Raw genomic sequence first — 24,754 nt, forward strand, 5'->3', positions numbered from 1 at the left:
CATAATGATGGCATGCCCATGAACTGTTCAGCACATACTAAATAAAAGCAAGGCTAAGAGAAAAATCTTACGTGGAAACTCTTATCAAATGTGAAAATCAGCAAAAATGTGGCAAGATAAATAAACAGAGCTGGGAATAGACTTGTGTGACGTTCTTGAACACAGTACCCTATAACATTAAGGCAACTTAGACATTTATATCTTAAAAATGGTAAAATTGCATGGAGAATATATGAGCAAATTGGTTTATTTTCTTATTGTGTGATGCTGCCAAAAGTGATTACAGAAAGTGTGAAAACCATATCCTAAGGATAGATGGGTTTGCATGTGGAAGAAAAGGGAAGTTGTATTTAGAGTCATTAGTGGATGTTGAGTTTGGTTGGATTTTTTGGTGGGGTTGTTTTGTTGGTATTTTTTTTTAATCATTCTATTTAGTCAGGTAATTTAATATTACGTGTCTTTCTCATTTCTGAAAGGTGTAACTGTTGTAACATCAGCTGTGGTGGAATTGCATTCACCTGTGAAAATAAAAACAACACTGAAACTGGACTTCCGATTCGACTCTCTGACTTTAGTATTGTATAGTCCAAATTCAAAACAGGTAAATACAGGTTTTTATTACAAAAAGAGAGAAATAGCTTTAAGGTTGCTTGGAGTCCTGACGGTTCTGAACAGGAATAGTTTAATTCATGTATAGAGAAAGTGATTTTTAGCAATAGAAGGAAACATGATGGAGATGATAACTGTTTTATCTAAGTTGTGTCAGATATTGCAGGAAAGAGAATAACCAGTGGTTAACATGTCATACATGTCATCTTCTGTGATGCTGAATTAGCCTAAAACTTAGCTGAGCTGAAAATACAGTTTGGGAAGAAAAAAATTCAGATGGATGCAACCTATTTAGTTACACATATAAATAAAATTGTGGAGAAATAGCTAAAATTTGTATTGCAGTATGAATGCATTTTTATTTACTGGTTTAAATTTACAGTACTTGTCAGCAAATTTCTGACTTAAAGTTTGGTAATATTTTATTGTAAACTTTCAATCTTTTATACATAGAATACATAGAATAAACCAGGTTGGAAGAGACCTTCAAGATCATCACGTCCAACCCATCAACCAATCCAACACCACCTAAACAACTAACCCATGGCACCAAGCACCCCAATACATTAAAAGAGTTGGAGTTTGAACAATTTTCTAATATCTGAACACTCTTATCAAGTGACTAAACATCTCATATGTATTCTGAAGAGACAAACTCAATTTCTTACTTGGTGTTTGTATATTTTAAACAGCAAACAACCAAAACCTGCATATGACAGTTTTATTTTCTTCTGAACATTATCTCCTTAATAACATAAGCTTGCTTTAGCAAGCTGGTAGAAAGGTAGAGTTTCCCTTTTGCTCAGTTTTCCCTGTGTTACTGATTTTTTTTGTCTTTTCTGTTGCAAGTGGGTTTATTTAACATGCTATTGCAGGTTAGGATGAAGGGTTTTTTAATCACACCTGAGTATTATTTCCATTTAAATATAAACAAGTTCACAAATGTATTTTCATTTGTTTTAAACAGGCCACAAATTTGGATCAGAGACATGACCTTTTGAAGCTTGCAGAGTTTAAGTTAGTTTTAATGTCAGCTGCTGTCAAAATGTCATCAGATGGATCAATGAATGCATCAGTCAAACTAGCAAACTGTACATTAGATGATAAAAGACAATCAATCCAGAAGGCTACACCAAGGTCTGTATTTTGACATAAATGACTATTTATTGGAGTTCCACGCGGTGTTTCTGTTTTACTGTTCTGTTAAAACTGCAATTGTTTTGGTAGAGTTGCTTCTTAAAGTATATGTTACTCTAGACTTGCGTGGTTTACTTGCCTTTTTTTCCACACATTTTTCCTGAGTGTATAAATGCTGGAAACAAACATCAAATATTAAAGAAATGGAACTTTAAATATTAAATTAATAAATGCATACAGAAACAAATACCACTTTCAGCTTTAATAAACCACTCACTAAGTAAGGCTTAAGGGGTTTTTTTTTTTGTTTGTTCGGTGTTTGGTTGTTATTTCATTTGTTTTTTGGTTTTGTTTTCATGAAGAGTAGCAAACTTCAGTGAAGGATAATACTTCTGATATGTAAACAAGGAATCATGATGGTTTGTCCTTTAAAAAAAGTATGAATGCCTTTGGACTCCCGTAAATAAGTAACTAGCTAGTTTTGAAGTTTTACTCAATTTATATTGTTTTGATAAATTGTATCATATATTTTTTGGTGTCACTTTTAAAATTCACTCTTGTTAATGCATTGCAGCTGGAGTGAGAACCTTGAGTGTTTTGTAGTATTTATGGCTATTTTTTATTGTGTCATTAAATGCTGTCTTAATGGTCTTTCAGGATGGTGGAAATGAAACATGGATTTGAAAAGAAAGTTATGATGGATATAACCTATAAGCAGGGGAGAGATGGCACTGCTCTTGATGTTATTGTTCAAGAGATATACCTATGTGCAAGCATGGAGTTTCTACTTACTGTTGCAGATATATTCCTAAAAGCTAATGCAGAAAGTGCTGCTGCACAGAGAAATCTCAAACAGTCCTTACCGTTAAAGGAGCAAGGTATATACTGAAAATATTTAAGAATTTGTATTTAATTATCTCTGTAATATTGGTATTACAGTACTATCTTAAAAATTATAATAATCCTTTTATGCAATTTATTTGCGTCATGGAAATTGCTTCATGTCCCTTGGTCTTCATTTCCAAATGAAGCTCTGTCTTACAAGACAAAGGCAATACCTACAAATGTATGTCTAAAAGAAAATGGAAAGGGGCAGTCACAGCTAGCACTCTGGGTTTCTTGAGCAGTCTTGTAGTCTCAAGAAAGTTTTTATAAAATGATGGCACTTACTATAGTATACTTAAATATGAATTCAGCCTGACAGATACTGCTGCCTAGAAATGGCATTTCACTTGTCCACTGAGGTGCATTTCTCCCTGTATAAGGAAACAGGCTTTTAGATTGAGTGCCCAGTTTCGTCTTTCTAATGCAGGACCTTATACATGACAGAAATGAGACCATTAGAGCATCAGAGCAGGAAATGGGCTATCTATGCTTCTAGGCCTCAGGTAGTTCAAGTCTGCAAAGCAAGTAATTTTTTGTGTGTTTTGTTTTCCCATACCCTAGATATATTAGTTGCGTCCACCTCAACTAGGCCTGCTGTGATTATTTAGTAGGTGATCAAAATCTAAACAGATTAAGAAGTCTTTCATAAAAGTGTATTGGAAATGGTTATATCAAAACCAGTGAATACTGCATTACTGTACTGCTGTGCTTCTCCAGAGAGCAGAAAACATGTCATAGCATTTTCATAAAAGCATATCATAGATGACTGATGCTATAGGGATCTATAGGTTTTCTCACCCCAGTTATGGTAGATCTTATTGCTAAATCTTTAAAACTTCTCTGTAAGTTATAAGAGAGATGGTAAGTAATGGTAATTTAATCTTTGAATAATTAATTTAATTTCTGGTTTTGAAGCACCTGTGCAGCCTGTATCTACAATGGAAATGAACATTGTTGTTAAAAATCCAGAGATTGTGTTTGTGGCTGATTTAACAAGAAGTGATGCTCCTGCATTGGTGGTTACAACACAGTGTGAAGTCTTCATTAAAAATAGCCCTGAAAGATATAGCATGACAGCTGCTGTTAAAGAGATACAAATAAAAGCATGCCCATTTCTTCCAGAAAAAAGGAAAGGGAACGTTACTACGGTGAGTGTGCAAACATCTGGTTTGTATTTAAAAGGTGCTACTAGAATGCAAGGTATTTCTGAAGCTTCCATCACTAGAATGTATATTAGACATATGAGGAAAATTCTGAGGCTGACTTATTTTGTTGATTCTGCTTTGTCTGAAAACACCAACTTGTTCTGTGGCTTTCAGATTTGCTTTGTAAGGCAAGCTAAAAATTAAGAACCCAGAGAAGTAAAATGTCAGAAAACCTCTTATATCCAATGTAAGCCAAAGAAATAGAACACAGTATTTCAGATGCAATGTAGTAAATTTGGAACTTTGAATCAAATAGCTATATCAAAAGGTCACAGACAGAATGCTAATTACTTATTATTAAATACATTAGAGTATGCTGTTCATAAATTCCTTTATATATATCAATAACAGGGGGGATTTACAAGGATAAGGAATAAGGATGAGTAGGAGAATATACAAGACCAAATTTGGGTGGCTTTGTATTTCCCTCGATGTATGTAGATTTCATTCCTTTAGAGAAGCATGGATGTGGCGGGGAGAAGATCAGGCCCAACCTCGTGGCAGAACCAGGAGGCTGGCAGCAGTGGTGGGTCCTTTCAGACAGGCGCAAAGAGGGAAGGTGGCTGCCACACCCTCCCCTTTATAATCTTGCTGGACAGGAAGGGGGAGCGGAAGAGACCAATTTAGACCTGGGGGACCCCTCCTCCCAGGAGGGAGAAGCCACATCCACCTGGATCAGTTTTCTTTTGTCCCGTGGGGGAAGCAGGGCTCTTGCAACTCAACCCCAGGATGGTGTAATCCAGCACACTCAGTTACCTCTGAAATTATATTGTTATATCGCAGAGAGTTCAAAATGACAGTGTATGCAATGTTATCTGTGTCTTCAGACCACAGAGGAATTTTGAAGAACTAGTCTTGTCAACTCTGTTAATGCCTGCCTGCTTGCTTTATGGAGATATGTAGAAAAGACCAAAACTGCAAGCACCGAGGACTACATTTCCACTTCAGATCTTTATCAGATACTTCAATTTCATAGAATCATGGAGTTATATAAGTTGGAAAGGACCTTAAAGATCAGCTAATTCTAACCCATCTGCCATGGACAGGGACACCTCCCACTAGCCAAGTTGCCCAAAGCCTCATCCAGCCTGGGCTTAAACACTTCCAGGGATGAGGTGCCCACAGCTTCTTTGTCCCAGAACTTGTTAGTCTGTCTCTTCCAGTTTAAAGCTATTCCCTTGTGTCCCATCAATACAAGCCCTTGTAGAAAGTCCCTCTACAGCTTTCTTGTAGGCCTCCTTCAGGTACTGCAAGGCTGCTGGAAGGTCTCCCAGGACCCTTTTCTTCTCCAGGCTGAACAGCCCCAACTTTTGCAGCCTGTCGCCATAGGGGAGGTGCTTCAGCCTTTGTGGCCCTCCTCTGGGCCCACTCTGACAATTCAGTGTTCTTGTGTTGAACATAGCAGCTCAGTTTACTCCTTGGGTAGACACAGCCCTTTATTTCACTAATCTGTGCAACAGGTTAATGCACAGTAAACAGGTTAACCTTTCTTGTTTCCCACAACACAGAAGTGAGGAAAAAGTAACAGACAAAAAAGACAGACAATCTGGGTTGAGAGAGTTGAGATAAAAAAGTTTTACTGAGCAGAACAGATAACAACTTTAGCTAATAACATAATGCATGATTACCTTATCTTAGCCTACTTGCAGAAAAGCACAATGAAATGCAGGAAAGGGAAAATCCAGCTTACAACAGAAAACAAAAACAGTGTGCTACCCAACTTCCACCCCTTTCACTGCCATCCATGCAGAAAGGAACCAACACCCAAAACCTGGAACCGAAAAGTGCCAACTAGAATAGGAATTCTCCTGTTACAATCTGAACTTCAAGGCTCATAATGCTTTGCTCCAGCCAGCATTTTCATTGTGAAGCTGGCATGAGACAGGATGGTGCTGAATAATAGCAGCTAATTTGAATTCAACCCATGACAATCTGTTAATTTAGTCACTGAGAAAGTGATGCACTTGGACTGATAGCTACAACACAATGCTGAGTTGCTTGACTTGAATTTCCATAGCGTGTGGCATAAATGTGGCTGGCTTTATAGAAAAAAACATAAGGCATCACATGAAGCTTGCATTCATGGAGGAGTATCTTGTGCCAGAATCTATCATTACCTCAGGCTGTAGAAACTGAGGAAGACTGTAGTTGACAAGATACAATCAAATATAAAAGTGGGGAAGAAAACTTCAGAGCACCTTGGTTTTGATTCTTAAAACAGTACCTTTGAAAGATTCAGAAAGTTCTCAGTAGTAGAGGTAAAAAAAGAAGATGTTCTCTGTATGTAGCAGCATTTTAAAAACATGAATGTCAGGAGTGGAGTTACTGATGTGTAATGCATTTTACTGTAGCTGACATTTGAATCTTTAACGATTGACAGTGGCTGAGGTGATGCTTCTGATTACTCCTTTTCTTTATGTTTGAATGTGTTACTGATGTTCAGGTTAGTCTTAATGTTCAAGAACCAAAAAATGGTAAACTTTCCTTTTGGTGCCTTTGGCATGCAGTAACTTAAAAGTACATGATTATGAAGTTGTTGGCTTTGTTTCCCTATTTAACCTGATTTTACTCTTTTTGTATAGGTATTACAGCCTTGTGACCTCTTCTTTGAGGTGAAACAGTCAGGTACAAATCCACAGGCAGCTGATCTAACGATTAAATCTCTAACAATAAAAGTAGGTAGACTTTTACTATGTTTTCAGTTCTCGTCTTCCTGATCAGAAATTGCTTGTGGGTTATGTTTCTTAAACAAACAAAAAAACATAAAATAAGGAGTGATTGAAATGGTGAATTGTTTCTGTTCTTCATCAGGTGTTTATCATGTGGAAACAAATAAAATTGAAAATTAATGATTGTGTCACAGGCTTTGCTTTTGGATTTGCATTTTGTAAAATGGCCTGGTGTGCAAGAGATAAGTCTCGAAGTGTTCAGACAACAGCACTGGATGATGCTGTTCAGAAGACTCCCAACTGGGATAAAGGCAGGGGCTGAAAATCTGAATAAGTTGCTGTAGCTTGTGGAAAGGAATGAATTTTCAAACATAGCAGGGAACAGAAGTGTTTTATTAATATTACATATTCAATACAGTTTTGTGTCTGACAGTAGATAACTGTTTCCTGTACTAGTTTCTTATTTCCAATGATATCAACTTCTTACTTGTAGGTTTCACCAATAATCCTAAACACGGTAATAACTATTACATCAGCCCTTTACCAAACTGCAGAAACAACAGAAGAAGATGTTAGTCAAATTCCTCCAGACCTGTGGAATAAGAAGGATATAAAAAATCTAAAAATGTGGTTTCTGGAAGAGTCAAAGGAAAATGAAGATAAAAATCCAACTGCTGAACTAGTTCCTACAGGAGAGTCATTGAAAATAAATATAGAATCTGTCTTCCTAACACTTGAAGCTGGAGTTGGGCACCGAACTGTACCAATGCTTTTAGCCAAGTCCTCATTTCTGGGAGAAGTCAAAAACTGGAGTACACTAATCAACCTACGTTCTTATCTTGAGCTAGAGGTGAGGAGTCTTACAAAAGAAAGAAAAGTTTTCTTAATATTTTAAATCTATTATGTTATTTAGAAAATAAAAATAATCCATGTATTCAACGACTAAACTGTGGATATGTGTGTTGGGAGCAGGAAGTGAATAAGGTGTTAGGGTAGTTAAAATGAAAATACTATGCATTGTATGTAGTGTTAAAATGGCAGTAGTTAGTGTTGTACAATTTCACATTTATAGTTGTATAGAATTCCCAAAGGCTTGTTGCATCCATATTAAATTTTGGGTTGACATCTGGCTAAAACATTTTGACAATTTTAATTTAAGATTGCAGTAGAAAATATTTATTTATCATCTCTATAAAATATTATGTGACACCTTATGCCATGTATTTGGAATTATATCTTTGTAGTATACTTTCCTTCATTTATTTCTCTGATGCATCTTCCTTCTTTTATAACTGGAGTGGAAAATGCAATCTGATTATAAATCTTGTTACCAAAGTAATCACTATACATGTAAATAATAATTCCAAGTCTTCTAAGATCTACAGAGCTTTTTTTGGTTTAAGTTGTGTGTAATTTCCTAATTGACTTCTGCATTTCTATAGGTACACTATTTTAATGAGATGTTTGGGGTATGGGAACCTTTGCTTGAACCACTAGAAGTGGAGAAGACTGATTTTTTCAAACCATGGATTCTTGAAATCAAGGTATATTTCCAAGGCTTAACTAAAATCTTCCATTTAAATACCTCAGAAGAAACAAATGGTCTGCACATTTCACTGCTCAGACAAAGCTAAGAATTTTGTTGATTCTTGTTGGTTACTGATACTCGGTCTTGGACAAGTTAAGATCCAGACTCAAAAGTCTGTTAAATAATGCTGGCTTTCAGGTGGTAAGAAAATATTTTTCCTGTTGTACTGGATAGAATAGATTTTTTTATTTTTTTTTTTTTTATCATTTTCTTAAAGTTAGGCTGTGTGCTAATGATGCATTCAGTGAGTTTTGAAAGATGGGAAACCACTCATCTTGTTCTACAGCAATGTGTGTAGCAGAAGTGCATGGAAAAAACTGATACCTGTTACTAAACAGCACAAAATGCACTGGGGGGTAGTGCTTTTACCACTTCAGTTCAGAAATAGTCTAGCTTCTGACTGCAAAGTAGATAAGCATTTATCTGAGGTAGGGAGATACTATTTTCCTTTCATCTTAACTGTTTTATTGCACAATTTGCTGATTTTCTCAAAAGTTTTCAAATATTTGTAACCTGAGGGAAGAACGGACTTTTTCCATGGAATGTTGTAATGAACTCTGAAGGTTAAAGATTCTGGACTGAAATATTATATTAAGAAATTTCTATTAAAAATATTCTTAAGAACCAGAAAATAGGGGAAATACAGTGAGTCAAACCAGCGTTTTGCCCAGATTTTAAAGTAATATTTGGAAATACGTATTTTCTAAAAACTTTGACAGTCAGGAAGATTTATTCCACATAGTTATTTACTTTTTCATTATTTTTTTTCCTTCAACAGAATGAAAATGTACAAAATAAGTAATTGATATGGAAAAATATTGAAGACTGAATTTGGGCTTACTGTTTCCATAATAGGAAATTAAGTAATTTTTAAATTTTCACAATGTTATTAGCTATGTTGAAATGAACATTTTCACACACAGTATTTACTGGATTCGTTAGTAGCATTTAACTGTATGTTCTTTATTTTTGAATAATAATAGTTTTAACTGCTGCTATTTGAAATTTCATTGCCTCCTGTAATCTGCCTCTTGCCTTCCTTTCTCCTGTTCTGTGAAGAAAACAAGCAAACAAAAATATGTCAGGACACAAAAGTGGGAAAGGGAGAGAAAAAGGATCTTGAGGTGAAACTTGCTTCTTTAGAAGGAGTGGTAAATAAGAGTTCTTTTAAAATCTCCTTTCAGATGAAGAAAAAAGCCAAAAAAGCATTAGTTGAATCTGATGCAGAAGAAGAACATTACAAAGTTCCAGAATATAAAACAGTAATAAATGTGTCCTCAAAAGACCAGCTGAACATTACACTCTCCAAATGTGGGCTACAAATGTTAAGTAACTTGGGCACGGTAAGAAAGCTTATGTAACTGTGCAGTGTCAGAATTGTTAAATGAACGTTTGCATAGATTGTCTTAGTGCATTTGTATCTGTTCTTTGCTTTTTAGGCATTTGCTGAGGCAGCTAGTCAAACTTCAGACATCTTCAAAAAAGACCGAGCACCATTTGTAATAATGAATTCTTTAGGACTTCCCATCACTGTCTCACCTAGTGATTCATTTAGTGTCCTAAATGTTGAATTTGGAGCAAAAATATTTCATTTAAAAGATGGAGAAAATTTAAATATGGAATTTGTCAGAACTAAAAATGAGAGTGACCAGTTCACAGCAATGACAACTCTGAGTAGCAAGAGGTTTTACATTCAGATCTGTAAGTTCCGAAGTTCGTGTATCTTCTGGTGGCTGGGGTTTGTTTTGGTTTTGTTTTGTTTTGTTTTGTTGTTTTTTAGATACTGCATGTTGTGTAAAACTGCATCTTGTACACATTAATAAGTGTTGAGGGGTTACATAACATGAAAGGAGTGTTTCTTTGGATTCTGGATGGGTAGTACTATTTGAAATCTTGCTTTAGTCTTTACAGCTAGAAGTTATCCTGCTTGTTAACTTTTGTAGCATAAAATGTTTAATTCATAATTTTGCTGGAATAAGATAGTTTAGTTTGTATTTACATGTTAGTGCAGAATTAAGATGTGTAAAACAATGTCTTTTTGTAGATTTCTGAGGCCTATATATGTATGTGTTTGTAGAAGTTGTTATTTTTAAGTGGGATGTTTATAAGAAAAGATTATTTCAGATAATTTAAAACACAATTGAAGCTAAAACTGAAATTTAGCTATTTTTAATGTTGAATGGGTTAACCATGTCAATGAATTTATTGTAAAAATTGATAATTTTCCAAAATTGATTTTTTTTCAAATTAGTATTGACCATATGATTTGTTAGTTGAATTGTTCATGCCATATATATGAGCTGTACTGATTTTATTTACATTCGCAAAATGCACGTACATATTTTGAGTGATGGACTCATTTACTGTTTTCCATGTCTTTTTATTAACACTGCAAGACTGGCATATTAAAAGCAATGATTGTACTTTTTAATTTAATTTTTTCTGTATCAATTAAAATGATTCAATTAAATGCCCATGTCTGTCGTTCAAGTGCATCTTCATGCTCCTTTTGAGTCTTTTGTTTATCATCTTGTTTATTCTAGATCCTCATAATCATTCCACTGTGGAAAAGATTCCATTGACAAAAGTGGGTCGATGTATTTACAGAGTAAGGCATGAGGAATCAGGTGTTGAGAGGTCTATTGTCTGCCAAATTGATACTGTTGAAGGAAGCAAGATGATAACTATACGTTCTCCTGTTCAGGTAATTATCTTACCCTACATAATATTTTAATTACTGTTTTTAATTTTTGATGAATGAAAATGATCCTTTGGCCTTCAAATACATTTTTTTAAAACAGGTTCAAAGCAGTTTATCTTTTATCTTTCCCTTTTTCCCTAATGTATGTTGCTGGATTTTTATTTCACATAGATAAGGAATCATTTTTCAATTCCACTGAATATTTTTGAGGAAGGAAGATGTTTGGGAACTGCTTCTCCAGAAAATGAATTTAACATACCATTGTCTTCTTACAGGTACTTTATTGCATTCCTCTTTTATCATGGAGTACGTTTATACATTGTTGATTAATATATCCAACAGTAGCACTAAAAAAAGCATGTTTTCCCTTTGCCTACCTACTATTGTAATTAATACTGTACTATGATTGTTGGGTAGTCAGAATTAAATAGAATATTATTTAATTCATGAATTGGAACTCTTTTGGAATCCATCTTACTGAACAACATAAATTAGCTACATTACTTTAAGGATCTGAGCCCAGATGCTGCAGGAGCACAGTGATTGTTAACCACAAAATACAGACTTCTCTTTGTTGGAGTCATGTCTAGTGATACATTACAGTTCGGGTTTTTTTCCCCCCTCTTTTTATTTAAAGACTTTAAATTTTGTGTGTGTGATTCTGCAGTAAAAATCAAATACACTTAAGCACTATTGGTTATGTATAAAAAGGCTTGTCAACCTTGGACTTTAATTCCAACTTAGTTATGCACTTAGCACTATCAAGCTAATACTCACTTAAAACTGCAGTGACTGAGTTTGTAAAAATTAAGCTGAACTGTCACCAGCCTCTGGGAAGATGGGTTTTCTTTGTTTTTCATAATTACAGAGACTTTCCCTCTGTTTTCCCTGAGGCACTCCCTGTTTTTTAAGATGATAGCTTTGTACATTTTTGGCAAATGGGTTGGATTTTGCTGTAGATAATGTAAGCTCATTAATATTTCAAACTATCCTTATTTTATTTAATACGTGTGTCTGTATTTTATTTAATACAGAGTGTCTAGTGACACTCTGGTTCACTGGACATATATATGCTTGAGTTCTACTAGGTAGGCAGCAAATATTTATTAATCTTCAGTGAAGGAGCAGTTGCTTTGTAAAAGGCATGTGTGTAAATAATCCATAATCTGAATGTTCTCTGAGTCTGGAAAGCAGGTCACCTTTTGCAGATCTGTCATAGGGGAAGTACTTGAAAAGGAATTAAGTAGTCTTTTCCAAAGAATCTCCAGCAGGCCTTTTGCAAGGGAAATATGTGGAGATATGGAACAGAAAACCCCAAACCCCACAAACAAACAACTGAAAAAACCCACAACCAACCAGAAAAAACACAGGAAAAAAGCACCAGCTGGTGCAATTCTATTAACTTTAGGGATCCAGGACACACTTTTCTTCCTTAAGTAAGGCAGGCAATGAATTACTGTCAGAAATTTCCAAAATCCAAGTAATACGTGAGTGATACTCATAATACTCTTTTATAATTAAAAAATACAATCTCACACTGAGTGTTTAAAAAAAAATTTTCATTTACAGATCCATACTGAGTTTGCAGCCTCTAGCCAATGAAGATGGAGCAGATGGAGAATACGATATGTGTGAAGGAATTACTTTTGATGAAATTATGAAAAATGTTGACAGTTTATTACAAAGGAAGTGCCAGTCTGTGAGGTCAAGTAGCCATTCACTGATCATCAATATTGTTCCTGTAAAAGACACATTGACATCTTCGTTTTTCACAGAAGATCAATGGGATTTTCCTTATGTTGTTCATTTATGGCCTTCTGTTCTTCTCCACAATCTTCTTCCTTATCAAATAACTTACTCTGCAGAGGTATTTATTTTTCTTTTTTTTTTTTTTTATGATGTTTCCCACCTATGATATGAAAGCTGGTTAACTGATTGAGTAATTGTGAGGCAAATTCATGATCCTGTAAATGCAAGTCTGTATCCACAGAAATGAAAAAGCACCAGAAACTGAAAATCATTAGTAATAAGTCACACATTACATAGGCTAAGGAAGACTTGAGCTGTTCAAATTTGTCCTCTTAAAGTTATTTTCAGTTGCTCAGGAGCAGCTTGAGCCTAATTAAACAGTACATCTAAATTATGATTGTACTAAGTGACATAGGTGGGTCAGTCTACAGTAGTATCTTACATTCTGTCATTGATGTAACAGTAGCCTTCCTTTACCAAATTCTCACAGGCCTGACCTTTTGCCAGATTTTTCACTTGAATTGCAGTTTAGTGTCAGACTTAAGGATATATTATTTTCAGATGAAATTAAATGATTAGGTGTACTTTGACTATTAATAGACATTCATTCTAGGGCCAGATGAGAGCCACTCTCAAGTGAAAAACCTTTAAACATGTACGGTATAAACACTGTTTACTCAGCACTGGATGTTTTATTCTGTGGATCTGATACTGTTGTGTCCCACTGCTTACTGATGTGGACTTAGAATAACAGAAATACAGATTGGAGACATGGAAACAGTTTTGTTTTTTTCAGATGGTCTTAACATTTAGTATTTGGATGTAAACAGTAGAATTTCTGTCACAAATGCACAAACGGTACAGACAGTAGCCTCTACCAAACACACAGAAATAACAGGCTTTTGTATGTGTGTGTCTTGCAAATTTAAATGCGATGAAAGAAATACTGAGTTAGGAAGTAGCTCATGGAAATATATTTATGTGTTTGAATTTGGTGACAGGGTTGGTTTTTTTTGTGTTTAAATCTATGCATGCTCATATTTATTTCTGTAAGGTGTATTAAGGTAGACATTTAAGAATGAAACATAGTTCAATAGCATAAAAAGCATTTTAAAATCTTGCCTAAATAATTTGTATCTTAATTTTTAAATCTAGCTAGAAGATAAAAGTTGCTGACTTTCGAGTGCGAGTCTTGTAAATGCACACTTGGTTTGTTTGTGTGGTTTTTTTGAAGGGAGATGGGACCAAGTGCACCACTCTACAAGAGGGTTGTTCAGCCCAGATTCATAATGCAGTCTTGGATCAAACAAAACTAGATTTACAGTTGCTTAACTATCTTGATCAAAATTGGAAAAGTGAGTACCATATAAAAACCAATCTACCAGAAATCAGCTTCACGACATTTTACTGCGTCACGGAGTTGGATAAGACTGAACTGGATATTGCTGTCCACGTGACCTACACAACTGGGCAAATGGTTATAGCAGTTCACAGCCCATACTGGATGGTAAATAAAACCGGCCGAATGTTGCAGTACAAAGCTGATGGAATTCACCGCAAGCATCCCCCGGATTACAAAAAGCCACTCCTTTTTTCTTTCCAGCCCAAAAACTTCTTCCAAAATAACAAGGTATAATATTTTGTAAAATGTGACAGCTCTGTACTCCCTTCTGCTGTTGTATAACATGTGTAACACTTTGGAAGCTATCTACAGTATGCTTTGATCTGTTCTGTAAAAGTGGTAAAACCTACGATTGTCTCTAAAGACAAGATGTTAAATATGTCTTGTCAGATATGCTTCAAATAGGAAATCTGCATCACCCAAGGCTTTAAGACAGAGATTATTACCTTTGAGAGGAATAAAATTCACTGAGAAGTATTTGCTAAGTAAAAAAAAATTCCATTATTCTGTTTAAACTCCATTAATAACAGTCCTTATTCCAAGTAAGACATAGAAGTACTGTAAGAAGTGTAAGTGGTACTTGAAAAATGGAATCTTTTCATGGTGGTTGGTAGGTTGTGTCTTAATTGGTAGTAAGCTAATGTTGAGATGAAGTTTACCATTTGAATCTGCTATGTGAATACTTCTTCACAGGTGCAACTTATGGTAACTGACAGTGAACTGTCTGATCAGTTTTCTCTGGACACTGTTGGAAGTCATGGTTCTGTGAAATGCAAGAGTCATAAAAAGGAATATCAAGTGAGTTATATTTATCTTTCAACTTCATTACTTTCAGGATTTATAAAAGAGATAGGAAAAGAGCAGTGTATTTCTAACAATGTTTTCCTATTCACAGGTTGGTGTCACCATAAACAACAGCAGTTTTAATATTACTAGAATTGTAACTTTCACTCCATTTTTTATGATCTCAAATAGAAGCAAATACACATTGGAAGTTGCTGAAGAAGGCAAGGAAAAGTGGATTCCTATTGTTTTGCAACAGGTAAATGTCTATAAAGGAAACTGTTCTGAGTTATTTCTCTGAGGCAAAAAACCAAACCCCCCAAAATTAAATAAAGCAACAAAAAAACATCCAACGCAATTGGTTTGAACACTCCCTGATGGAAATGTGAGCCATGCATGGGGTTCAGTGTCAACATCTGAATATGCTGTACCTTTTCAATAAATTATCTGTATCCTCTTATTTTTTCCTCATGTTGCTTTAGGACATTCTGTAAAGATGAATTACATTGTAATTTGAATGTTTTCTGTTACCTACATCATAAATAGTACAAGGAAAAGACCTGTAATGTTATATATTATGACTCTCTGTAGTGTCATGGGTTAGTCATGAGGTCTGTGGTGATGGGTTAGGACTTGGTGATCTTTGAGATCTCTTCCAACCTTGGTGATTTGGTGACTCTGTGTCACTGAAACTTCAGTTTTTTGCAGTGGTATCTGATAGAGTGGTTTGCCTGACCCTAGCACATGTTCTGTCACTTTCATATGGGAAGTAAATCCCTTGTATGGATCAGTTCAGATAGCTCTGAACTTTGTGATTTAGTCTCACAGAAGGATTTTTAGTGCCTAATGCATCATTTTTAGAGAGGTATCACTGGGTCCCAAGCCAAGTGGTGTGAAAAGGCTTTTGGATTTTTGTCTGTGCTGCAGCAGTCTAGACTGTCACAGACTTTGTGTGCAGCTTGGCTGTTTGCACTGCAGTATCCCCAAATCACGTTTTCCATGTGTTTTGAGGCAGTCATGACTTTCCTCAAGACAAGTAGGAAAAGCAACCCCTGATTGGGGTAGTGGTGAAGGTCTATGAAAGCTGAAAGTGATCTATACTAAATTATGGGAAGAATGAAAGTGTGCATTTTACCATTAATAATTATGGAACAGACATGTAATTTAAATATTGTTGTTTTGATTTATTAAATGGGTACGACTTTGCTTGATTTTTCGTCCTTGTAACATTGTGAATTTTTAAGTATATACAATGATCTTTAGACCTTTGGGTTTGTCACTTCAATTTTTCATAATGTCATTATTTTTTTAAAAAGTTTGGATTTACTGAAAAATAGGCTGATTCTCCTAAGCCTACAGATTTGTTCTGTTTTGTAATATTCTTACGTTTCTCTGAACCAAAACTTTTTGACTATATAGTTTTGAATTCTTCACATGCGTAATCCTCAACTAGTTCATTGATAAAGCTCTTAAATGACAAAGGTTAATATTTAGGTTGCGTGGGCCTCTTCATATTGAATGTCTTCCTCTCTGAAAACATAGTCAGATTTTATTACTTTGTGATGTTCTGTGGTTTATATTTCATATAGAATTATTAGAATAAATTAAATTATTTTGCAGGAACTTTAGAAATTTTCTGCAAATACTGTTCAAAGGTAATAGTTTTGAAAGTTCAGATACATTGCTACATATATAATCTGTGATTTTCTTTAATCAGCTGTTTTATTGATACACTTAAAATATTTTCTAGGTTGTCCAACAAACATTGTTTCTTAGGTGGTTCACAATTGCAATAACTGATCATAATCATCTTTTGTTTCTTACATATCAAATCTCTGTAGATGTTGAGATCACTACTAATACCTTTTGAAAGATTAGCTGTGGCCATTTATCAAATGGGTCAAGAGGGGAATCCCTGTCCCCTCCTAAATTATTCTAAATGTCACTCTGCAAATTGCTTGCCTTTCAGCATTATGACGATACTTTCCCTTTTGATAAGCAGTGTCTAAAAGATCAGTGCTGTGAGAGTTAAGTCTGCCAAGGCTTTTGTACCCTAGAATATTATCTCTCTTGAATCTAAGAAGAGTACAGCCATTATTAGTCTGTCTCTAGGCAACTGGGCCTCATCTGATCCTGTTCTTGAGATACAGAATGCTTCTATCCAGCTAACCTAAATTTTTTTGATTTTTTTTTTTAAATAATGTCTGTGATTTAAATTTTTTTGGAGTAGTTTGCACTTTACTCTTTTTTGATCTTCAAAAAAATCAAAAGCTTGTTGAAAGGATGGTCATTCAATTTGGTATAGTGCAAGACAGTTTACATACATACATCTTGGGGGGGGGGAGAAGGGGAGCAAGGCAGAGAAGGGGAGCAAGGGAGGTAGAGGGAGAAGGAGAGCATCATAGTTTTGTGACATGTGGCTAAAAGCAAAAAATTTATTTTTCAGTTCTTTCTGGTTGATTCTGTAACTTACATGGCCAATCCTTTTTACTTACATTGTTTTTTATTTTAAGCTTTCCTTTACTGTTGACTGATTCTTCTTGAATTTCCTTGGAACTCTTCATTTTAATGTTGAGACTTACTTGCTCTGTTTTATGCTAGTTTACAACACAATTTAAATTTCCTCTGTCTGTGGGGTACATGTTGCTGTAGATAACACCCTCAGCCTTTACTGTTTAACCATATTTTTTTCCTTTGTCTTCCTGCTTCCTGTGGTGTGAGAAACAATGGGAAAGGGAACTTAGTGGCATGGTAAGTTAGTGAACTAGTTTTTCACAACTGAAGATTTAATTCTAGGACTAATTCTTTAACGTGCAGTTAAAGAGAAAAATCTCATTTCTTACCCTGTGTTGGAGAATGATGCTGCTGAAGTCCTGGATATTGCAGGTGAAGGGTTTGAAATACAGGAAACCTGGTATATGTAGACAGACTTTGGCTCTTGCTGGTTGAGAGTTACTGTTAATCAGAGCTTGTTCCTGTGGCAGAAGTTCTAAAATAGGTTTTAAACTTCATTGGCTACAACTAAAACTTCTATTTTCCCTGTCCATTTGGTATGTAAACTGTTGAAGAAAGACTCTCTTGTTGTGTTTGTAAATCCAGAATGGCTGTGACTTCAGTTGTGGATATGAAGAGCAGAACGTGTTCTCTGATTTTTCTGCCTAATGTTTCATCTTGTTGTTTGTATGTTTTATACCCATGTGTATATGTGTGTGCATGCATGTATGTGCATATGTATTTTTCTAAATGTATGAGAAGTATTTCAAAAGAACATCTTGTATGCTGATGTCCTGTGTACTTGAGTTACTATGGGGTGTAATGCTAATATCCCTTTTTGTCATTGGTCTTTGATTTGCTTATATATTATCCATTTTAAATCTACTTCTTGTGAATATGAAGTCTTACTATTTTTACTTGTACTGAATTATTTCTGACTTCCTTTCAATTTATTGTGGCAGGTAAGAAATTATTCTTGGTGTTGTTTTTTTAGTACAGTTTCTCATCCAACTCACCACACTTTTGGGTAGAATCTTAGCAGGTAAACTTTGTGCTAAAGTGAATGTCATTTAACATCTAGTTTGCTTTCCCACATACTTTAAAATGCCGTCTTTTTCTTTGTCCTAGTGCATTCCCTTTTGGCCTGAGAATGATGCCAACAAACTGCTTGTTAGAGTTGAAAATTCTGATCTCCCTCCAAAGAAGATAAATTTTGATAAGCAAGAAAACTGTCTGCTACTGCATTTGGACAACAAGGTAAATGGTTACCTTCAGAAATTAGGTAAAACAATGTAAACAACTTTTATTTCCCTACTCAAATCTTCCTGTCTTTGCATACAATCAAATATTGCTAAACCTTAGCTGGGTAAAAGCTTATGTGTATGCAAGTGTTATTCTTATGCTCTGTTTTCCTGTGTGTGTACACACAGTTATCAGCAGGTGTTTTATTTTAAGTGGTTTTCTCTGAAGTGGATTGATAGTAAGGGATGTTGTTTAGCTGCTGTTCTCTTGCTCAGCTGAGAAGTATTCAGATTAGTTCTAAAGTAACACTAACTTTTAAAAATAGCTGACTCCACTGATGTAATGGGTTGGGGCAGATCCCCTCCCCACCACAGGCAGAAATAACGACTCAGGCAAACGGATTGCAAAGGTGATGAAAGTTTAAATAGAAAGCAGTGAATGTTACAGAAAACCCAAAGCGCAGTGACAAAGAAAGATCCCATCCCCACCTGAGGGTGCATGCAAAACCCCCAGGGCTCCTTCTTCCCCCTCCCTCTGCTGGGCTAGTCTCAGCTGGCCAGGCCTGAGACTGCCCATCCCCCTGTGGCCTTGGGCCCAATCAGGCCCATGGCCGGGAGATCTCTCCCCCAGTTACCAAGTCTCGGAGAGGGAAGGAAAGAGGAAGTGCCAGACTCCGCACTGGATCTTATAGTGGTGCAAAGAATTATGGTAGGAAATACACAATTTCCTGTGTCCATCCCTCTGGGCTGGACTTCTGGACACAGGAAGTGAATGCACCAGGGGGGCACCCAGCTCAAACTACAACATGCCACCCCTGTATTTCATACCATAATCCTTGCACCCAAACACATCATCAGATCAGAAAACTTCTGATGACATGTCCGGCGAAGTCCACATCTTCATCTGGGCGTCCACTCAAACAGTCTCTCCTTCAGGCTCAAGCATCAGTCCATTCCAGTTGTTCTTCCTCATGTGATGGAACCTCCCAGCGACGCAGTCCTTCTCCTGCAGTGTGAATTCCTTGTGGACTCCTTGGGACATCCTGGTCACCTGGAAATACCTCACAACTTCCCAGCCAAGCCTTTACTCTCATATTCAGCGGCAAATTCTCCACCCCTGGGGCAGGAAAAGAATAAAGGCCTTGCACAGGGAGTTAGTATCTTATCTTAGTTGGCCAGAATCCCAGAAGCAGATCCAGCCGAAAGGGACAGCGAAGGAAGGAAGACTGAGAGAAAGTTCCCAGCTCCCCCGGGTCCAATCTGACCTCCCACAATCCTTGGCCAATGAAATTCGTTTAGAATACCAAAATATTTTACAAACATTTAGCCAGTGTGCCCCTTCCTTAAAGGCACAGCGTCAAACGGCCACAACTGAATATGCTTCTGTGTTGCATATAGTTTCATCTAACACAATTTTTTAAATATATGAATATTTGTAATAGTAGAACTTTTGGGAAGGCATTAAAGCATATGAATGATCCAAGGAAGATTTCTTTTCTATCAGCCTAAACTTTTACAGAACAGAATTTCTCCATAGGTTTGATTACAAAGTGCAGTTGCTGTTACGTACTGGATAGAGCAGGGAATATTTTAAAGAGATACTAAAAGAGGTGGTTTTTTTAGTATTTGACAATTTTTATATTATGAGAGAAACAGTTTTCAAAAACGTTTAAATAATATTTACTTTTCTCGAAATTCATGCCACATTTATTTATTTACTTTCTGTGTTTTTCCATCTGATAGCTTGGAGGTATTACGGTGGATGTTAACCTGACTGAACATTCTACAGTGATTACGTTTTCTAATTACCATGATGGTGCAGCTCCATTTCTGTTGATAAACCATACTAAAGAGGAAATTATTGAATATGGACAAAGGTACCTAAGAAGAGTTTTAGAGTGTGCCTGTCTGCATAGAGACATGCAAACTGTTATTTCATGTATTGTAAATGTGCCTGTTTCTTAAGAAGCCTAAGACAAATGACTATCCAACTTAAAATACCCCAAAATCTAATGATTGTTAACAGAAATGCATTATGCAGTGCTAGGTGCCTGATTCTGTAAGAAAATAAGCTGTTTTCTGAGCTGAAGAAACTGTCTGTTTTGTTTTGAGAGGGGGAGGCATTTTGTGGCATCTACAAGACATTTTGCGACCTTGCCCTCCACATTCTTTTAAGTTCATAGTGGAGACAAACAGTATGCTTGGCTTTTCTGCAAATATTGCGGTAATGACTGTTGAGAATAAGTAACAAATGAGTTATACATGTAATTACATTTGAGACTTTCACTATCCTATCATTTGGCTGAGATTTAGCTGAAAGTGGGTTAAAAAAATAGAGATGAGGGAATGGAGTGAAAGTGGGTAGACAGTTACACAAATTTTGTCAAACCCGTGATTTTAACAAATGCAAATTATCTGCAATTGGTGAAAATTTGGTTCTATGCATACTGCTGTACTAGTTCTGTTCTCAAGGTGGAATTTCTTTTTAATGCTTAGCTACTATATGCAAATACTGTACATTTCTGAGAAGTGTCAAGAATACCTTAGATATGCTTACATGTTTGTTTTTGAAAGCCAAGCAGCCTCTACTATTTTTTCTTTTCAATCATTGAGCATTAATTAAAGATGTTTACTTGAAAAGTGGAAGAGTTGATAGTCAAATTAAGCTATAAATTGTAGCTATATGTTCCTTTTCTTCTGAAGAGTACAAACAATGGTTTGCTTGGGCTTTTATCTGTTGAGATTAGTAATTTCTGTCTTTCTAGATGGCTTTTGGGCATCCTTAGTGTAATTTTAACATGTGTATACATAACTGTTGTAAAAACATGGAGAAGAGAATGTTTCAGTTGGAAGGGACCTACAACGATCATCTAGTCCAATTAACTGACCACTTCAGGTCTGACCAGAAGTTAAAGCATGTTAAGAGCATTATCCAAATGGCAGGCTGAGGCCATTGCCCCCATCTGTAGGAAGCCTGTTTGGGTGTTTGACCACACTCCTGAGAGAGAAATGCTTCCTCATGTCAACTCTAAACCTCCCTTGGTACAGCTATGTACCATTCCCATGTTTCCTGTCCCTGGATCCCAGGGATCAGAGATAAGCACCTGCCTCTCCACTTCCCCTTCTTGTGTACACTTCTTTCAGACAGTTGCAGAAGACAAGTATGCCAGTCTTTAACATTTTGTGAGGAGAAATGGACTTGAATATCTGTTTGTCTGAGAATATCCACTCTATCCAGATACTAAACAGTGCATTTTTTCCTTCAGCAATTCATATAGGAGAAATCTTTTTTCCCCTCCATTTAATGTTTCCCGATGAATCACAAGCAAGGAAGAAAATGAGTATCTGAAATCTAAAGTATATATTTTTTTACTAAAGCATGTGTCTGTATTTTGAGGGACAGATACTGATTTTTCATGTTATGCACAATGATGTTTTAAGTGTTTTCATTATTTGTTATTTGTTGAAATTCTAGGACGCAAAAATCATTGACATGAAGTAATCACAGGCCTTTTAATTGAATATTACTTTGTTCTAGCTCCCTCAGTGAACTGGAAGACTGTCTTCAGCCGAATAAAGCAGTACTGTATACTTGGGCAGACCCAGCAGGATCTAGAAAATTGAAATGGAGGTGTGGAAACAGAACTGAGGAAATTACCCCAAAAGAAGTATGTTTATTATATTAATTACCTTTTAATTCTATTTTGTTACCCTGTTCATCAGTGTATGTATGGAATTCCACGTGTAATGAATATGATCAGTGATCTCATACATGAAATCCAAGCACAGAAGTAAAAAGTGGTTTTACTGGACCTTGTACCAATAAGCATGTGTGTGTGACAGAGCTGCTGTAAGACTTCATAATATCAAATGTTATTATTTTCGTACACCTTTTAAAAATGTTTCTTGTGGATGTGTTGATAAAACCTTTCCATTTGCTTATAGAGCAGAATGAACTTTCTGTTCTTGTTCACAGGACAAAATGGAAATACTCACCCTGGACTACAGAAAAGTGGTCTATTTAGTGTCATTTTTTGAAGGTTTGCAGCGTATTGTCCTGATCACTGAAGATGAGAATGTATTTAAATTGACATATGAAAGTGTAAAAGCAGAACTAGCAGAACAAGAGATTGTTTTGTCTTTGCAAGATGTTGGAATTTCATTGGTTAATAATTGTACAAAACAAGAGGTGTCTTACATTGGAATTACAAGGTAATGTGAAGTTCAGGTATTTTCATTCACTGAATTTCATTTTAGGCTGTGATGAAAAAGCTGTGAGAAAAAAGGGGTCTGAGCAGGAGTATCCAGAACTAAATAATTTTATTTTCTCATTGGAAAGAGAAACATTTTGGCTGTGTTTTATATTAATGCATATGGTTTTTGTATTTTTATGTACATAATTTTGCAACATATGATTGTAACTGTGTGGCAAACTCACCAATACATTGAACAGAAGTACTTTTGTCCATGGTTTGAGGATTGATAATAGAGTTTTAAGGAGTAAGGGTTTTGGGTGGTTTGGGTCAGTGGATTTTTCTGTCTTTGTAACAGAAACTAATCACAGAATCACAGAAACATTCAGGTTGGATAAGATCCTTGGGATCACCAAGTCCAACGACTATTCCTACTATACAAGGTTCACCCCTAAACCATATCCCCAAGCACCACTTTCAAACAACCTTTGGACACATCCAGGAGGTGACTAAACCACCTCTCTGGGCAGCCCATTCCAATGCCTGACCACTCTTTCTGTGAAAAATTTTTTCCTAATGTCCAGTCTAAACCTACCCAGTCACAGCTTGAGGCCATTTCCCCTTGTTCTATCACCTGTGAGAAGAGACCAGCACCATCCTCTCTACAACGTCCTTTCAGGGAATTGTACAGAGCAATGAGGTCTCCCCTCAGCCACCTCTTTTTCAAACTAAACAGCCCCAGCTTCTTCAGTTGCTCTTCATAAGATTTATTCTTCAGGCCCTTCACCAGTGTCATTGCCCTCCTCTGCACTTGTTCCAGCACCTCAACATCTCTCTCTTGTATTGAGGTACTGAAAACTGAACTCAAGGTGTGACCTCACCAGAGCTGAATCCATCTTCATCAAAGTGGGGAGTTACACAGACGTGCTGTTGAGTTTGTTTTTTTTCGCTTTGTATTGAAGAGATTGGCTTCCCCATGACCAAGAAGGCAGTGGGTGATTTGAGTCATATTTATTACAGTAGTACTTTATGGTTTCTCATTAGATAACCTATTAAAAACCATATTGTGGTGAGTGAAACACATTTTGAAACGGCTAAACCTTTTCTCCTGGTCTTTTGTTTTCAAAGTTCTGATGTGGTTTGGGAGACAAAGCCCAAGAAGAAATCAAGATGGAGACCAATGAGTGTTAAGCAGACGGATAAATTAGAACAAGAATTCAAAGACTACAGTGAGCTAACTCCTTCAGAAAATAAGATTATTGAGTTGGAGTCAAATGTTCTGGTAATATTGATAGTTCTCTATTCTATTGTTTATACATAGACACAGGAAAAAGATCAAAGGTATCAAAACTGGTACATCTAAGAAACTTCCAGTGAAAATTGAGATGATTGACTTACCTAATTCTTTTTAAAACCTTTCTTTATCACTGTCTAGAAGAAAAATCTTTAGAAATGATCCATAAATATTGAAAAACTTATTATAGAAGCTAACTCTGAAATAGAAGTGTAACATTTTTGCAGGTCCTGGTACTAAGAATGTGTAAAGCTGATTTACAGTAGCTTTGCATATAGTTATTTTGTTATATCAGGGGAGAGGAAAGGGTATTGGGTTTGGGTTTGTTGGTAGCACAGAATCTTGTATTTTTGAAGTGGGATAATCCAAATGTGTCATTCAACAACACAGGTATGAAAAAGTAATTATAGAAATTACTGTAGGATATAAAAGCACATCATGCTCAAAATGTTGTTGCCCTTGTCTGTAGAGAAATTATAGATAGTCATTAGAATTGTCTTGTAGGCAAATGAGCATGGAACAGGCAAGTAAGCCAATTTTTATCTTGGTCATAGCTAATTATGTTCTACTACTCTACTTTTCCTCCAGAAAGCTGTGTATTAAGTGCTAGTAATCCTCCAAATAACATAATATGTTGTAGTTTTAATGCTATTGAAATTTATGACAAAACTTGATTCTTTTGAGGTTATCTGACTTAAAGTTACAAAACTTTTAGTGTTACTTTTACAGTGTTAATTAACAGTGCAAATGTTGAAGTGTTTTATAGGCAGCCTTTGGAAACACATAGATAAAATTTTCTTCAATA

The 24,754-nt window shown here is 35.9% G+C and overlaps 1 protein-coding gene across 1 annotated transcript in view; it reads left to right on the forward strand.

The window, feature by feature from the left end:
• The window catches only part of VPS13A (vacuolar protein sorting 13 homolog A), a 99,719-nt gene that overhangs the window by 48,334 nt on the left and 26,631 nt on the right, over positions 1-24,754 (forward strand). The window contains exons 36-55 of the mRNA XM_054178686.1: positions 477-601; positions 1,577-1,746; positions 2,404-2,624; positions 3,547-3,779; positions 6,419-6,511; positions 6,999-7,355; positions 7,948-8,049; positions 9,278-9,436; positions 9,533-9,794; positions 10,637-10,797; positions 10,966-11,069; positions 12,364-12,661; positions 13,778-14,173; positions 14,639-14,743; positions 14,841-14,987; positions 18,350-18,478; positions 20,206-20,339; positions 22,001-22,130; positions 22,439-22,674; positions 23,784-23,937. Coding sequence (XP_054034661.1) covers positions 477-601; positions 1,577-1,746; positions 2,404-2,624; positions 3,547-3,779; positions 6,419-6,511; positions 6,999-7,355; positions 7,948-8,049; positions 9,278-9,436; positions 9,533-9,794; positions 10,637-10,797; positions 10,966-11,069; positions 12,364-12,661; positions 13,778-14,173; positions 14,639-14,743; positions 14,841-14,987; positions 18,350-18,478; positions 20,206-20,339; positions 22,001-22,130; positions 22,439-22,674; positions 23,784-23,937 — 3,716 coding nt within the window. The remainder of the gene's footprint in view (positions 1-476; positions 602-1,576; positions 1,747-2,403; positions 2,625-3,546; positions 3,780-6,418; positions 6,512-6,998; positions 7,356-7,947; positions 8,050-9,277; positions 9,437-9,532; positions 9,795-10,636; positions 10,798-10,965; positions 11,070-12,363; positions 12,662-13,777; positions 14,174-14,638; positions 14,744-14,840; positions 14,988-18,349; positions 18,479-20,205; positions 20,340-22,000; positions 22,131-22,438; positions 22,675-23,783; positions 23,938-24,754) is intronic.

The sequence above is a fragment of the Dryobates pubescens genome, chromosome Z, assembly GCF_014839835.1.
Source record: "Dryobates pubescens isolate bDryPub1 chromosome Z, bDryPub1.pri, whole genome shotgun sequence".
Classification (NCBI taxonomy): Eukaryota; Metazoa; Chordata; class Aves; order Piciformes; family Picidae; genus Dryobates; species Dryobates pubescens.